The following is a 17,273-nucleotide window of genomic DNA, read 5'->3' as shown; positions in this document are numbered from 1 at the left end:
GGGAATCACTGAGCTGCTCTGGGGTGAGATGACAACCAGAGCCAGGCCAGCAGCAAAAGGCAGTCAGAGGTGCCAAGCACGGAGCGAAGCCTCCCGCCCCAGGTGGAAGAGGTGAAGCTGATGAGCGGCAGGTGGGCCCACAGAGTGTGGCAACCCCCTTCCCTCCAGCCGGCCCGGCGCTCCTTTGAGGGACCTCCCTGGCTCCTGTGTTTCTCAAAGGGCCCCTCGAAATGCATCAACGGCAAAGCCGCAGGTGACTAGACGATGAAGTGAAAAGGTGGCAGCAGGGACAAGTATTTGGGAAACCATTCCATCTTCTCTGTCACTTCCTTTACTTCTGAAACCACAGATTTTCATTTGTTCAAACCGTTCTGTTAGGATCCGCCTCTCTCCAGAGAGCCCAGAAGTGAGGATCCTTAAGAAAGGGAGGGCATGAGAGGGGCGCAGGGACTGTTTCTTGGCAACCCGAGGCTGTTTCTAAGCGGGCCTGTATTCACACTTTTTATTGCACGTAATTCACTCGGTGAAGCAAAGTCAATACGGATGGTCGGAGACCCTGGAGAAGACTCCTGATCTTAAAGTGAGCCTTCAACACGGCGGGCGTGGGGTCCCACCTAGTGTGAGCCGCCCTTCCAGTCGTGGCAGCCCTCCCCCCACCAGGCTGGGCACTCTGCAAGGGCCAGCGGCGCGCGGGTGCTGTAAGGTGTCGGCAGAGAGGCAAAGCGAAGCAGTTAATAAACGTAAGATGGACGGAGTCAGGACACAGAGGGGCATCGCGAACATTTTTAATGACAACAGATGGTCAATTTATACAAATTACAGGCCAGAATATAATGAATACAAAACCCATCCAGAGAACAGTTAGAAAAGCATCACTTACAAAAGTAAATCTGATTCAAGTGGCGAAAGAACTCAGGCCCCATTCTCATCATCACACACAGCTTTCCACGGAGCGCACCTAAGCCCCAGCCCTCGTCAGGGCGCTATCAACACTACCGCGGCGTCAATGACTAGGGATTTAAAGATTCTACCACGTTTAGCATCAATGTCAAGAGACATCTCGTAACAGGTTCACTATGCAAAACTCAAACGAGAATATGTGAACGTTCTTTGCAAACTGTAAGGTGCTGTGCAGATGTTAGCTATTGCTATTACTGCTCAGTGAGATGTCACTGAACTTGAGACAAAGGAAGACTAGTCTGTGTAACTGACAAATATGACCTAGAGAACATCTTAAAAGGGACGCAGCTGTTACTTTCAAGTACACGTAGCAATAAAACAGGCAAGGGCAGCACGGCCAGGAGCCACGGCCAGTTGAGGCATTCCAGGCTACGCTACTGAACACACAGGGATCAGCTACTCATACATTGCCAGGAACAGTTGTCCTTAGGTTCCCAAAGTCCCTGCAAATATTTACTTCCTCAGATGACCCTTCCCCCTGGCAAAAAGGAAGACGAGATGCCGCCAAGTCTTTAATGAGCCCTCAAGCGTGGCTCCTGCAAAACTAGTTCAGACGTGAGGGCCGAGCCCGAGCTGCAGCTGAGCCCGCACACAATGGCCGCAGCAGTCCGCTTCCCTTGAGCAGAAATAAATGATGCACAGGAACTTGTCTGGAGAGAAATCCAACTAGACTCTTTCACCACAGGCTCTAAAGCCTTGTTTCACGTCTCTTCAGCTGGCACCTCTGGTGGGGACACCTTAACCACTTAGCTGTTCCGACTGGTCTCCTTGGGTGTGCTAGCTGTGTCCGCGACGTGTACACGCGATGGAAACTAAACACCAAGCAAGTGACTCAGTTGCGTCTTTCAGCAAAGCTGATGAGATTTTTGTGATGGAAAGTCTAGCACGTAAACGTGCTACTGTTCGAGTCCCATGAAGCAAGTTTTTTCTATAAGGAAGATTTAAATTTTCTTTCAACAACTCAAAAGTGAATTCTGCTGCTACAGGTAAACTGGTACCCGCTTGAAGAGTTAATGACATCAGATGCATTCCATAGCAGACTTTTCATCTGTTAGCACAATGGGGAAAAAAGATTTTATCCTGGAGGCAACACGGGAGGTAAATGAGGAAAGCAATGTGCTGCAGGAGATGGGGTCAAAGCAGCAGCTTATACTGTCCCTTCGCTACGCTTCCTAATTGAGGTTATTCCCACACTCAGCTTTCAAACAATAGTGAACATGTACCTGCCTTAACACACTGATAAGGGCTCGACTGTAGCGTTCCTTTCTCTACATCTGGCAGTATGTACACTGTGCAGAAGGAAAGCTGTGAAACGTCCTGAAAAGTAAATCTGTATGTCAGACACCACATTATTTCAATAGCAATAAACTAGTGAGTTGACAGTTAAAATCCTAGGAGAAAATGAACTGGTTCGAAAACAAGTCTATATTGTAATAGTCCTAAATACTGACCCTAGGTCTGACTCTAATTTTCAAACACTCGGTACTTTTTTCAAGAGGAACTTACAACTGCTTTTGTATATATCCCTGATTCAAATACTTGCAGAAAATACCCATTGTATCCACTCAGCAGGTGACTGAAATCAAACAAAATAAACCAACATTAATATTTTACAAACATCATGAGGTCCTCAAAGTACAAGAAAAACCCTGACATTATAGAAAAAGAAATTAGGCGAACAACAACCCTAAGTAGGACAAGGCATCTGAAGGAGCCATCTAGAAATCTACCACAGTGCCCCAGACCCAACGAGAACATCCTACAATTTTATATTAAATTTGTACAACTTTATACTAAACCTGTAACTTTTTTTTTAAAGAAAAAGTTTACATTTAGGATAACTGTTTAAAGATATTTAAACTGTAGACAAAATTTAACTGCAAGAATAAAGAATAGTCCTACAATAACCATCTTGTATTTTTTTCTCAACAATTTAACACACATAAGTACTTGGCCTTCATGCTTGACCCTCTCCTTACATCGTCTAGTCCAGTTCCACACCAAAAACAGGGGTGAACAAATAAATTTGTACTGTCAAACACTGAGAGCAAGGGCTGTTGGAGAAGGAATTATCAGCAACAGGAAATCTGAACAAGATATCTAGTTAAAAAGGGTAGAATGTGCTTTCTTAGAAAATGGCCAACAGCCACTCATGTGATAACATGCATATAGCTGTTAGGTCAAGATGGCAGAATCTAAACTTAAAGTGTACACGGGACTAGTCTTAGAAATGTAGGCAGGGTGCAAACCAGAACAGTGATTCTCTCCAGGAGCCAACGTTACAGTGAATTCAAAATTTTTTCCTGTATTAATATGCATTTTTCCAGATGTTTTTAGATTGCGCACAAATAGTAACAAGTGTCTGGAAAGAAGATAGACTGAGGATACCGAAGTAAAATCACAGGATCTTGTTCCATCAGAAAAGACCTCAAGGATGATAAAATTATGTGTATGTGTATATATATATATATATATATATATATATATATATATCTCAATATATAGAAATATCTGGGCTACAACAGCTCTGATTTAAAAGACTAGTCTGGAAATTCCAAGAATACTTCCTGGGTGATAAAAATAATCAATTTTCAAGATTTTTTATACTCCCTAAGTTTGCAAAAAATGAATACATTTAAATGTCAGTCCCTATCACATACATTACTAAAAAAAAAAAAAAAAAAACAAAAAAAACAAATATGCCACAGGAAAAACAAATTTAAAGGGCATTTACACAAACCGTGTCATTAAAGCCTTACTTCATCACTGAATGACAAAGCAAAGCAGATCAGGAGTTAGTCCTGCAAGCAGCAGGCTAGGCTTCGGAGAGCAGGCTGCGTGCCCAGGCAGCTAACTCTCGGCTTTGCTACCTGGCTCCTTCAACAGAGCAGTTCTTACAAAACGAGTGAGGGGCACAGCCTACCTTCTCATGAAATACCGTGATGAAGGTTCCTGCTGACCAGGCGCAAAATTCCTCAGTGACACTCAGCTTTGCCCCAGGCCCAGCACTTAGGCAGCCGGCCCTGCGTCCCTAGTCCAGTGACCTGCTGTTTCCGCCACAGGTAGGAGAGCACTCCAGCGTAAAATGACCTTTAGATTTGCTTCACTGCGTACATCTCAATGTATGCAAAGGAGTAAAATTCAAAACCAACCAAAAGACAAAGTTCTTCAAAACATTTTTTTGTTGTAAGATAACCATATCATCCCCAGCACAACGTGGAACTAATTGAACATACTTCTTTGTAACCAACTGCACTTTTCCAAACTCTGTTGCAAATGACAGGCTCATACAGTGAAAATTGATGACAAAAACCATGGTTAGAAGGTGAACACTTACACTGTCAAATGTGACTACTGAAGATGGATTTTAATGTGTTCTTTCAACTTTATTGAAATCATGAATATTCCAGACGCGATTACCATTTCAAAAAATCGCTTTAATGCTATCAAAAGATGATGTTCACATCAATCCTGTTTGCCTTCACGCCACTGTCTTGAGCCTTCATTCCAGGCCACATAAACAAAGAGGGCCAGCACCACGTGGACGGCGACCACGGCCACGATAGCAGCATAAAAATAGCTGTCCCTATTGGACATCCCAAAGGCGCCTATCAAGAGAAAGAAAGTTTTTGTTTTATTCCAAAACTTATCAAAGTACAAAAAGCAAAGCATACCAAATTTTATGAGCTACGTATTTAACCAGTCAGGCAATTCAAAGTATTACTGTGGGGAATGATAAATGAAGTATTCTCTTCAAGACCTGAATACCTTCTACAAACGAAACATTCATTTTGAATGAAAAATATAACTATCCCTTCATTTAAAGGTTTCAATATAAAAAGGAAGACTTAATTTTCTCTTCGTCCCAAGGTCTACCACCCCAGGTACATTCCCCCAAATTCCTCCTCCTACGTCAGCTGACTCTCACACTCAAAGAGATATTAAGAAAGGATCTACAGGCTGAGTCACAGAAGACCATAAACTGTCAAGTGCAGTAACTATAGGTAATGAAAAAGCTCAACTCACAAAATAAGATTCGTTATAAGCAACGTGATTTTTGAATAGCAAGACAGTGAGAAGAAGCAAAGTTAAGAACACCCTGTTTACAGATACAGAGTCATAAAAGCTTAGAATTTAAATCTAGTAAGAGGGAAAATGGCTTGTTTTATGGTCTACGATTACCTTCAAATACGTAGGATTTAGTTGTGAAATACAACCCAATAGGTACAGTGATCATTAAAGCCGTGAAGAACAGGAGCGTCTTCAGAGTAGATGCTAATGAACTTTCATTTCTGGAATAAAGTAAACAAAGAGAAAATCAGAGCCTGTACAGCCATTTCTACCATTCTTGTGTCCATACATGATCCAGGCACCCATAGAGAAGATGCTGGAAACTAGGCCCCAGCCTTGGAAAACAGTGACCAGAAGAAGAAGAGCAGAGTCAGAAACTCCAAAGTGGAAGATCTTGGAGACCCAGCTGTGGGTCACCTCTGAGACTGCCATTCAGACCCAGGGTGAGAGGAAGCTTCAAAGTGCTATGCAAACTCACATTTTAATTACAGAATTTATAATGGAGGCAGCAAGGGAGGGTCACAGAAAACAAGTAATAAATGTTCTTCACAAAGCATCCTACCAATGACTGACTAAACATGGTACAAGCAAGGTAGGACAACCACAAACAAAAACCAGCCTACAACCATCTGGGTGCAACTTACTCAAATTTCTTTGTAATTAAATAACTGCAGTAACATTTAGTTGGCATGGCTGCATTAAAACTTTGATGTCAAATGGCATGGGTTTCTCTTTTTTGATTGCTGAATAATATTCCATTGTGTATATGTGTCACATCGTCTTGATCCAGTCATCTATTTTTGGGCATTTGGGTTGTTTCCAGGTTTTACCTACTGTAAATAGTGCTGCAATAAACATAGGTGTATAGGTGTTCTTTTGAATCAATGTTTTTGTATCCTTTGGGTAGATTTGCAGCAATGTGGATGGAACTAGAAGGAAGTATGCTCAGTGAAATAAGCCAGAAGGATAAAGAAAAATATCGGATGGTTTCACTTATAGCAGGAATATAGGGGAACCCATAAGACATCAGTGTAAAAAAACAGTAACAGTACAAAACACAACAAAGCAAAAAGGGACAATTATAAATCAGAGACATCCTGCAGGGGAGGAGGGAGAGGGATCAAAGGGAGGGAGGGAGGGAGGAGCCCCGGGGACTGAGGTGATGGTGCACGGGTGCCTTGGGGAAGGAGACTATGGGGATTACACGGGGGGGGGGGGGGGGAGCAAATATTGTTTAAAAATGAACGATGATGTAAAAAATAAAAAAAATAATAAAAAATCTTTGATGTCAAAATACTTTCACTCAGTGAATTCTATTTGTCCAGATTACTTTGAAATCAAGGAACTAATCCAGTGGAAATAAAACTATTCTGAAGAATGTAATTAAGCTTTTAAAACCATATACTTAAGAAGTCTGATAAACCGCTACTTAAACATGAATATAAAGATTATTATAATAGCACAAACAAAACTGGGTAACAGCAGAATGTCCTGTAATGGGAAAATTATTTTACAAATGCTATACATCAGTACACAGACATTAAAAAGAATTTTGCAAATATTCATATGACAGATGAACAAGGCAAATTACAATTCATTGTGTCTGCCTGGGGTCTGCAAAATAAGACCTGTGAGCCCACCACCTATTTCTGTAAATAAGTTTAACTGGCTCTGAGTTTATGGCTCCTCCAGGACTGTTCTGGAGCTACAGAGGCAGAGCTGAATAGTGGTGTCAGGCCCTATGGAGGCCCCAAACGGAAAATATTGACTATCTGACCTCTTCCTGAAAAAACTTTGCCAATCCCTAATGTAAACTATTCCAATTATGTTAAAAGTATATGAAAAAGGACTCCAGATTAATATACAAAATTAATAGTGAATTTGAGATTACGGGGGAGGGGGGAGCGAGGACACACTGGACTACAGTGGATGCCCAAGGTGGGGCCTTGGTGGCGGGTGTGGGACATACAGCTGAGGAGTGAACCTGCACCTCTGCATCACAGACAATGATGGAAACCAATGTCACCTCAATAAAACCAAAAACCAAACCAAAATTTAAAAATTAAGTTAGTTTCCCATTTTCAAAATGTTCTTTAATGTTGTTTTATTGAATCCTCAATAGGCAGATACAGGTCCACACCTGTCCTATGCACTGAGGCAGACGAGCCACGCTACTCAAAGTGAAGCGGGAGTAAGCTCTCTGAAACCCTGGGCGCGCACACCTCACACCTGCAGCTTCACCGGGATGAAAGCACTAGAGCGGCCATCATGTAGTTAAGGTGTTTTTCCCCTTGAATTTAACCATCCTGACTGTCCTAATATGCTTCTAGCTTTCTGCTCAGGCCACATTTGAACTTTGTTCTCTTTCGGGTAACCCTCAGCTAGCAGTTCTGGTTTTTATCTTTAGGAAGGAAACGGCCCAGCCTTCAAGGTCCCCCCAAAATAGCCTCCCCTTGAGGCACCTTTCCTCATATCCACCGGTAGAAGGATCCCTTGCTCTGTTCTAGGGCTCCAATCACACTTAGCTCATACCTGTCGCAACAGCACTTAACGTGACAGCCTGCTTCCTATCCTGTACCTTCCTCTGGTATCAGCAGAAAAAACCCAAGCTCAGGAGTTCTTGTAACTGTAACATCTGGCTGTGAGGTTTCTGGCAGTCCAGGAAGAAAAGAAGCAGCTCAAGCTTCTATCTATGGCCTACGGACGCTTGACCATACAAGTCCCTGGATGTGCTCCCACAAAGGCGTGCTGGTTTAAACTAGGCCCCACGTATCACTTATATGCAACATAGGTATTAAAAAGGATAAGGTTAAAAAGAAATGTATTTCTTTTTTTTTTTTTTAAAGATTTATTTATTTATTTATACAAGCACTGGGTACAGTCAGAAGCCGGGAGGGTGAGAGAATTCACCAGAGCCAGAGCGGGGAGCAGAGCAGGCAGAAGAACCGAAGTACACTGCTGAGGGGAGCAGCAGGCGGCAGGAGAGGTCTGCGCGCCATGTGGGACCCTCCTCCTGTGGCCGGGGAGCAGCCGGGGATCAAACCGGCGCTACAGAGGCTGCGGGCAGCTTCGCAACCCAGCGCTCAACCGCTGCGCCACCGGGGAGGCCCAAAAAGAAATGTATTTCTAAAAAACGGGCATAAGAGCTAAAAAGAAACTTCTCCAAAGAGGAAATGCAAATGGTCAACAGACATATTAAAAAGTGTTCAACATCACTTGTAATCAGGGAAATGCAAATCAAAACTACAATGAGATACCATCTTACACCAGTGAGAATGGCACATATTAAAAAAACGAGCAACAACAAATGCTGGCGAAGTTGTGGAGAAAAAGGAACTCTTCTGCACTGCTGGTGGGAGTGCAAACTGGTCCCACCACTATGGAGAGCTGTGTGGAGATTCCTCAACCTGCTAAAGATGGAGCTTCCATAGGATCCAGCAATTCCACTCCTAGGTATTTACCCAAAGGACACAGAAACAGTAATTCCAAAGGGCACCTGCACCCCTATGTTTATAGCAGCACTGTTTACAATAGCTAAGCTATGGAAAGAACCCAAATGCCCAAAAATAGATGGCTGGATCAAGAAGATGTGGTACATATACACCATGGAATATTACTCAGCAATCAAAAAAGATAAACTCGTGCCATTTGCGGCAACATGGGTGGAACTGGAAGGGATCGTGCTCCGCAAAATAAGCCAGAAAGAAAAAGAAAAATACCAGATGGTCTCACTCATAGCAGGAATTTAGAAAACCTAAATAAAGGACCAGGAAAAAGACTAATTGCAATAAAGTAAAAATCAAAATCAAAATCAACTATAAATCAGAGACACACTACAGTGGGGGGTGGTGGAGGAGAAGAGGGATTAGGGTCAGAAAAATGGGGTGGGAATTGTATGGGGAATATAACCAAAATGAAAATGCATACATTGTGCAAAAATGAAAAATGATGTAAGAATTATAAAAAAAGAAATGTATTACTAAATTCTACTATTTTCCTACTGTCCTTCAATGGCTCCTTTTTTCAGGTATCCTACCTGGGTGACCACTGAGCTATACAGTTCTCATTTATTATACAAACGCACCCTTAAAACATGCCCTAGTGTAAATTTTCAGAGGAATTTGTTGTGCATTCTTTAAAGATGTCTGTAGTAGTTCAATTAAAAATTACCAAAAGTCAGCATGTGACCACTTTTTGGGTGGTGGACCCCAACAAAAAACATGCCCTGGGGTTTCTGTGGTAATTATGTGTTTTAGGTATGCAAAGCTCAGGTTATCTAACAGGATAAAGAAACTAAAGAATCTAGAGAAAGGGAGGCTAACTGGGTTTTTGGTCCTTTAGACGATCTCTTGAGTATCTACAACCTGGCCTGTCCGTGAGGGGTATTATAGAAAAGATGATATAAACCATAAAAATGTATTGCAGCACTTAAAATCCTCCCACCCAAATATGGTCTTTTCTTTTCTACATGTTAATTTTTAGGCCCCCACACTCTGCGAACAGCACATGCTGACAACTGGGAGCGTCTCTTCAGCTCCTTCCCACTTCTCTTCCACCTTAAGCTCCACAACTTTCACTGTATTCTGACCTCACAAACATGACACTGAGCACAAAGTCAAGTATACATGCTTTTTAAGACTAGCAAACTTCCTCTAGTGTTTAGAGGACTATCTAGGGCACGTTCTCCTTGGTTTCCAGTCACAGCCTGCTACAGCTGGCAGACGCCAGCTTGGGTACAACCTGTGATTTATCCTAAAACAAAGCAACTCAAAGTCATCCAACTGATGTGTCTCTGACTGGGTGTTAGTGAGACTTGTTAAAAAATGAAGAATGGGAACGCTAAAAATTAAGATCGATCTCACACAAAAGAAATAATTTAGGATGAACCTTACTGTGTAGCCACACTCTTAAAACCATCTAGAAGTTTCCCCACTTCATATAAACTTCTGCAACAAATACTGAGCAGTAGCGCTTACCACTTTTGGAGTAGGCAAGACTGCCACTGCAAGTAGATTTCCCTTCATATTAGGAGCACTGCAATCAGCCCAGGAGGGCTATAATTAGTCTAAGCACACGTAATAAAAATATACGTTGGTATCCTCGTCCCTCATCGAGAATAGAAATTAATAGACAAACAAAAACACCTACATTGACACTGAGAGTGAAGAGCACAGGGCTCCAAAGATGGCCAGCTCTGAGACAGTGGGCTTAGTCATATGCTGGCAGTGACACTTCCTAATTGTGTGAACTAACTGTGATCTTGGGCAAGTCATTATCCTGAGTCAACTTCATCCTCTTTAAAATAGGGAAACCAAGCTCTTTCTTACTTCTGATAACTCATAATGCTCCTAAATCGAGCCTGGCACACAGTAGGCCACCTCTGAAGAGTAGCTAAATCCCTCCCCTCCCTCTTGCTGACTGAAGCATCACTGGTTAGGCTCAACGGGCCAGAAACACCTGCTCTTTACTCGATTCCTTCTGCTCAGCCACCAGTCCCATGCTACTGACTCCCCAAGTGAAGTCGGGTAAGAGGACTCCGGCCCCTCCCTCGATTCCTGCAGCACACACGTGCCAGGCACGCACACCGTAGGTCCTGCAGGCGACCCAGGGTTGCATGGTCCTTTCCTCGGGAAGCTCCTCGTATCCTGGGGAGGGAGGCTGCAGACCGCAAAGTAGCCAGAGACCTCAGCGGGAAGAAGCGCGCGGCCAGAGGCAAGGACCCAGCCCCCGGACCCGGGTGCCTGGTTCTGGATCGGCCTGGGTCCGGGCTGGCGGACGCTGCCAGTGCCGGTGGGCGGCCTGCCCGTCTCTCCACCCCGCAACCCAGCCCGAGGGTCCGGCCCGTGGGGCTCGGGCCGACCGGCCCAAACCAGGGTCAGGGCCCGCTAGCCCCGGCCCGCTCACGACTACCTGAAGTCGGGCGGCTGCAGCGCGTTCAGCGCCGCTTTATCCAGGCGCTCCATAGCGTCGCCGCGCCCACAGCAGGTGCTCGGAGGCCGGAGGGGCTCTGGCGGCGCGGCGGCGACCGGTGGGGCGGGCCGGGCCGGAAGTGGCAGCGCGCGGCGGGACGCAGTGCGCAGGCGCGGCGCGCGCCGTGACGTGAGAAGCAGGCGCGGGCGCAGGCGCTGCGCGCGCTCACGTGACTTACCGGCGGGGCCTCCGCGGCGTGCGAAAGGTCAGCAGCGGCCGGCGCTCGAGGAGCAGGCCTGGCGAGTAGCCCAGCAACTCCACGTTGAGTCGGGACTTGCCTCGCAACATGGTCCCCGAGCGGGCGGGACGGCCGCCGCCCCCTACGCGCGAGCGCGCGCCTCTGGTCTCCGGCCCGGCCCCGGTCGCCGCGCCGCTGTGTTGAGGCCACTGGAGCAGGAGAGCCGCGAGGAAGGACGATCTGGCCGACGACTGCGGTGCTAGGCAACCAGACGGTTTCCGAAGACAACAACACAAAAAACGCAGTGCACATTATTCCCCGGCCCTTGAGCAAACGCCTCATTAATTACTGCCCGCTGTGCAAGTCCAGCTGTGGGACGGGGCGGGGGGGGGGCGGGGAGGAGTTAGAGGAACACTCACCGAGTCTGGAAAGCTCAGGAGGTCAGAGCTGAAAGGGCTCTTGTTGAGAGCGACTGCTCCAGGCCCGATGCTGGTGACCCCAACTTCCACTTAAAGTTAGAAACATATTTTGCAGCTGCTCAAAGCCGCCAATGAGACAACAGGGACTCAAATAGTAAGGACAGATGGGCCTCCCGGGCCTGCGCAACCCGAGAGAGGGCTAAAGGAAGAGGGTGCGTAAGCCTAGGGTCAGGCTTGACAGAATTAGGTTGCCACCGGCCACTAATACGGGGACAGCCCTTACATGGTCAACGCTTGGAATGTGCGCTGACCACACATCTATTTTCTGCAGCACATGGACACAAAGACCACATCTGAAATCATTGCTAAACCAGCAACGCAGAGCGGCGTTCAGGGCCATCGACCAGTGGCAGTAAGCCAGGGTTGGAGTTCAAATTAATCCTCGTCTAGACCCTCGGGGGGATAAGAACCACCTAATGCCTGATCCTGAGAAGAACTGAAGGGAATCTAGCTTTGGGGTCGACACACTCGCTAGCTGACAAGTACATACAGCCTGCCCGCCACCTGTTCTACAGCCTTCAAGTTGAGAATAGTTTTTCCATTTTAAAATGGAATCAAAACAGCAGTCCTTTGCCCCGTGTGAAAATTTCGTTAAGTTCAGATTTCAGGGTCCATAATAAAATTACATTGGCGAGCCTCCCCGGTGGCGCAGCGGTTGAGCGCTGGGTTGTGAGGCTGCCCGCGGCCTCTGCGACGCCGGTTCGATCCCCGGCTGCTCCCCGGCCACCAGAGGAGGGTCCCACATGGCGCGCAGACCTCTCCTGCCGCCCGCTGCTCCCCTCAGCAGTGTTCTTCGGTCCTTCTGCCTGCTCTGCTCCCCGCTCTGGCTCTGGTGAATTCTCTCACCCTCCCGCGCTTCTGACTGTACCCAGTGCATGTATAAACAAAACAAACAAACAAATAAATACAAACATGCCTCTATTAAAAAAATTACATTGGCACTCTCACACTCATGCCTTTGTATTGTCTATGCCACTTTCCTGATACAGGGCAGGGTTGTGTAGCTGTGATGCAGGCTGTAGGGTCCACAAAGTCTAAAATGTTTATCCTTTTTTTTTGGGGGGGGGGAGAGTTTGCCGACCCTACTCTAGATAATCACCCTGTAGTGAAGTCCTTGGACCCCTTAAGGATCTGTAAGTGAAGTAATGGGGGTTCTGAGAACAGTTTCCAATAGTTTAAAAAAACCTAATGAGTTGAATATATCTACTTGCTATAGGGGATCAACAGCTGCTTAAAACATCACCTCTTTGATTTTTGGCACAAGTTATATCACATTGCTGAGGTAATCCTGGCCATCTCAAGAGAAAACAAAACAAGCTATCATATACTTGGGCCCACTAGATCTTTTAAAACACAGAGTGGCTTTGTGTATTCCCAATGCCCAGAATATGGGCCTGGCATATAGTAAGTACTCAAATGTTTGTTAAATAAATGAAATGGGCCTACAAGGGGACAAAGTAAAAAGGTTCTCGGAAATGACCAGATCAGGAACCACTGATGTGGCTGTACGAGCTTATTAAGGCTGCTGTAACCATGTTCCACAAACTGAAGGCTTAAACAACGGAAATTCGTTGTCGCCTCGTTCTGGAGGGTGGAGGTCCAAGATCAAGGTGGCAGCAGGGTCAGTTCCTCCTGAGGACTGTGAGGGGAATGTTTCAGGCCTCTCACCTAACTTCTGGTGGTTGGCTAGCCATCTTTGGTGACCTCGGTTTGGAGAAGCATCCCTCTGCCCTTCTCTCCATGTGGCGTTCGCCCTCTGTATCTGTTGCTGTGTCCAAACTTGTCCTTTTCATAAAGAGCCATTTCGGATTATGAGCCCACTCTATTCAATGTGACCTCATTTTAATTACAATGACCCTATTTCCAAATAAGGCCACCTTCTAAGGTATTCTGGGTTAGACTTCCATGTAAGAACTTGGGAGGGTGCACAATTCAGGTTGTAACAGTCGTCTACACTTCTTGTGCTGCTAAGGAAAGTGTCCTGGAGAGGGGATTTTCAGAAGACCCATGTGATCTATTGGGGAGTCCCTCGTGCCCGATTCCCAGTCCTGCTTGGTATATAGCAAGCAATCAATAAATATGTGTTAATTAAATGAATTGGGTCCACACCCAATTGGGTCACACCTTGATCTTGGACTTCTACCCCCCAGAACTGTGGGACGTCAGCAGTCTGTGTGGTACTTGCACCGTAACTCAAACAGATGCGTTCATAAATGAGATCTGATGTGCGACAAATGCCCCACTGATCTCAGTTACATATTGCAATTGTAATTGTTCTTTTTTGTTTTTTAATAAAGGAAACGTCACATACCTCTTTTTCTTGCTGACTTCTACACTCTGCCAATAGTTACTGAGAGCTCATCATGATAAAGATAGAACTTTTAGAATAAACTCAGAAGCTGTGAGAGAAAGAAAGAAATTAGCCAGCAGTCTGGCCTCTCAACAAAAGCTTGAAACCTCTTACCTGCAGAACCAGAAGCCAGTGGAACCCAAATAACACTGTTGCCATGGGAATATAATGACACATCAGAAGTTATGGTCTATGCAGACAATCCTCCCTAGTGCCTCTGGTTACTCCACTGAGAATCATAAAATGATTCTCAAGCTGAAAGAACTCCACCTGTCCTTTGAGAAAACTCAGAGGTAAAGATGGAAAGTGACTTTCCCCTAATTCACTAGCTTGCTGATAAGTTAGGTAATTAATAGTCCCTCACTCTCGGTCTAGTGTTTCATTTTTAAACATCTGTATGACAAAGTCAGTACCCATGTAAAGTCGAGTGTGGCAACACCCCTCAATTTACTTTATCGACTCACAATGTCACCATCCCCTGGAGTTCCCCTTTGGGTGGCTGGTGGTGGAGTAGATAACAACTACCATGCTTGAAATTCCAAGCTCTCTGAAGCTGATCCTTGCACAACATGGCATTAAACAAACTAAATCATGAGAGAAATTCAAAATAAGCTCCACCACACCATCAACAAAACTCAAGTTTTAAAAAAAGGAGAGAGTCGCTTTATAATGTGGGGTGTGATGGGTTTTTTTTTTTTCTAAAAATACAAATGAGTAAAATATGTCCCCCTGGTGAAAAAACTTAGCTCTGCTTCTAGAAAAAAAAAAGTGATTAAGGGGGCTTGGTGGGGGTTTACTTCAGTAAAAACCTTCCCTTGGGCAATGAAATGCATGTTTTACTCAAGGAGGATTTTTCCTTGAATCCCACCTCTGGTCACTACCATCTCCCTCAAGCATATATCCCGTGCTTTATTTCGCAGTGCCTATTCGAAATGCACACAATTTATATATGCCCCCCAGCGGTGGAAAAACGGCGGCTAAGGAAATTTTGGGAGCTGACTAAAGGTCTCACAGACCCCTTGTGTCCTATCAATTCATTTCCCTAAAATTTACTTCAGGCTCCCTCTCCAGCTCTCTCTGCGGGATAGCAAAGCTGGGGTCTTAGCTCGTGAAAGGATTTACGGATGGAGGCAGGGAGGGGTGGGGGTCCTCAGCTGAGGATTCTTCTCATCCATCTGACCCCACGGGGTCTGGACAGTAGTTGAGACCTTTAGCACACTTAGTAGAACTCGTGATGCTTCTGGCAAAGCCAGTGTGGGCGCTGGGGAGCTCCAAAGCAAGCAGGGTCAGTGAATGGTCTCACATCCCTGGAACATGGCGGGGTTTGTTACTAACGAGAGGAAGCCCAGCCCATGAGCCCTCGATGCCAATGCCGAGGTGAAGAATCCTGTCTGGCCTGCTTTCCAGCTGGGCCTAGCCCGCAGTCTATGCCACGAGATGGACAGCCGGACAAGGACACCCTGACGATTGATGTGAAAGGGCTGCACCCGAAGATATACACACGTTGTGTCCAACACGGAAGAGGTACTCGCCACGTTGGCTGAATGAAGGCATGCCAGTGTCGCGACGTCGAGGCCCAGGATCACCGACTCCAGAAGCTCAAAAGCACTTCCAGCCACTGAGGGCGGCCAGATACTGCTCTGCAGACCTTGGCCCCTGGGTTTCCACGAGGTCCTCCCGAGCCCAATGGGCGGCACCCACTTCCGGTCTGGGCGGCTCTGATTGGTCCGTAGACTTCTCCACGCCCGAGTTTCCGGCAGGCTGGGGCGGGGCTTGGGGGCAAGCCCCTCCCACTCGCTGCTCAGAATCGGGTGGCCAGGGCCTGGGAATGACCAGGGCTGCGCCCCAACAGCCGGCACGAGCCAGGGGCCACCCCTGTATCGCCAAGTCACCTCAATCCGCCGCCCAGGGCGACACAGCCTACTTCCTAGCTGTGGGACCACAGAGAGGCCAGGGTCCTTCCTGGGCAGGCGTGAGCGCATCTGGAAACAGTCGGTCACAGGCGCTAACGAGCCACATGCACAGAAGTCACTCGGTGCACTGCAGAGCCTGGGCCCAGAGGAAGAGACCTGGGTGGGGCAGAGATCTGCCGACCCGGCGCGACTGCTTGAGCGAGACTCTTGCTTCCCCACCTGTCAATGGCAGAACTATCGACAGAGGTGTGTGGGGCGAGAGGGCGCGCCAGTGGCACGCTGGGGCACGGGAAGAGAGGCACCCTCTGCACGACGGACTAGTTTTGAGCGCCCACGTTTCCGCTCGGAGTCTGGGCCAGCCCGGGTGCCGTGGGTCATCTGCAGCAGCTCTGTGATGCCCTGCAGGAGGGAGACCCAGGGTGAAGCCCAGAAGGTGATTTAAAGAAACAGGAGCAGAGAGTTGGGGGGGGACGCCTCCCACTTAGGAGTCAGCGGGGGTGTCAGCGTCAGGCCCGGCTCTGAGAATGGCTCACCTGAGGAAGAGAAGAACCTGAAGAGCTCCATCTTCAGATGCTTGCAGGGTGTTCACAGGGGCAGGAGTATAAAGGCGGGTAGGAGGAAGGCGCCAAGGGCAGAATCACCGGGCGTTGGCTTCTTCTCCTGGTGAAGAGCCACTTTCTACCTGTTAGACTGGGGGAGCTGCTGCAGGCTGGCACCGCTGCCCCTGGGTGGAGGTAGAGTGGCGGGGGAGGACCCCTAGATGACCAGTCCCTTCTTCCCCTGATCAGGTGATTTTGTGCTGGGGAACCCCCGGTGAGATCAGCCAGATTTTTTATAGCATCTCGTACAGATGGTGTGCTCACTTGGGCTCTGCTGAATGAGTGAATGAATCTTTCTTTCTTCATATAACAGGGAAGGCCTGTAATGGGCTGTTATCCTTAGCCCCTGACATGAGGGGACTGATGACGTCCCACAGTCAAACAGTTTTGTGTGTAAATATCACTTAAGTCTGCATAGTGCTTGTCAAACAGCAAGGCCCTGACAGAAGCCAGTGCACCAACTTGGAAACAGTTTGATGGTAATCGTTTTCCTACAGAACTCGCAGCTTCAAAAGGAGGGCGTTCAAATACTCCCCTAGACTGTTGCAGCTGGAAGGAACTTTCGAGATCACAGAATCCAACCCTTTCATTGCCCTGATGGTGAAGCCCAGGCACCGGCTGCAGGGTGAGGAAGAGGAATACCCTCCTTGGCCTATGGCTTTACATAGCAGAGGACCCTGCCAGGTGCTGGCTCAGCTGAGCGAGAAATCAGCCTTTGGTAGCACCCAGGGAGGCAAAGCTCCCAAATCAGAG

The 17,273-nt window shown here is 46.8% G+C and overlaps 1 protein-coding gene across 2 annotated transcripts; it reads right to left on the bottom strand.

Annotated features, from left to right (window-relative positions):
* Positions 1–4,425: 4,425 nt before the first annotated feature.
* VMA21 (vacuolar ATPase assembly factor VMA21) lies at positions 4,426–11,289 on the bottom strand (the record flags this gene model as incomplete). 2 transcript variants are annotated; one of them, XM_084259105.1, is made up of 3 exons in its annotated part: positions 4,426–4,568; positions 5,143–5,252; positions 11,180–11,289. In XM_084259105.1, the coding sequence occupies 3 exons, from the start codon at positions 11,287–11,289 to the stop codon at positions 4,426–4,428; spliced, it is 363 nt and encodes a 120-aa protein (XP_084115231.1). The 2 variants fall into 2 exon arrangements, with proteins under 2 accessions (XP_084115231.1, XP_084115232.1); XM_084259106.1 differs by lacking the exon at positions 11,180–11,289 and adding an exon at positions 10,942–10,994.
* Between the last annotated feature and the right edge of the window lie 5,984 nt (positions 11,290–17,273).

The sequence above is a fragment of the Talpa europaea genome (genome assembly GCF_964194135.1).
Source record: "Talpa europaea genome assembly, chromosome: X".
NCBI lineage: Eukaryota > Metazoa > Chordata > Mammalia > Eulipotyphla > Talpidae > Talpa > Talpa europaea.
This window is presented reverse-complemented; position numbering and strand designations above follow the sequence as displayed.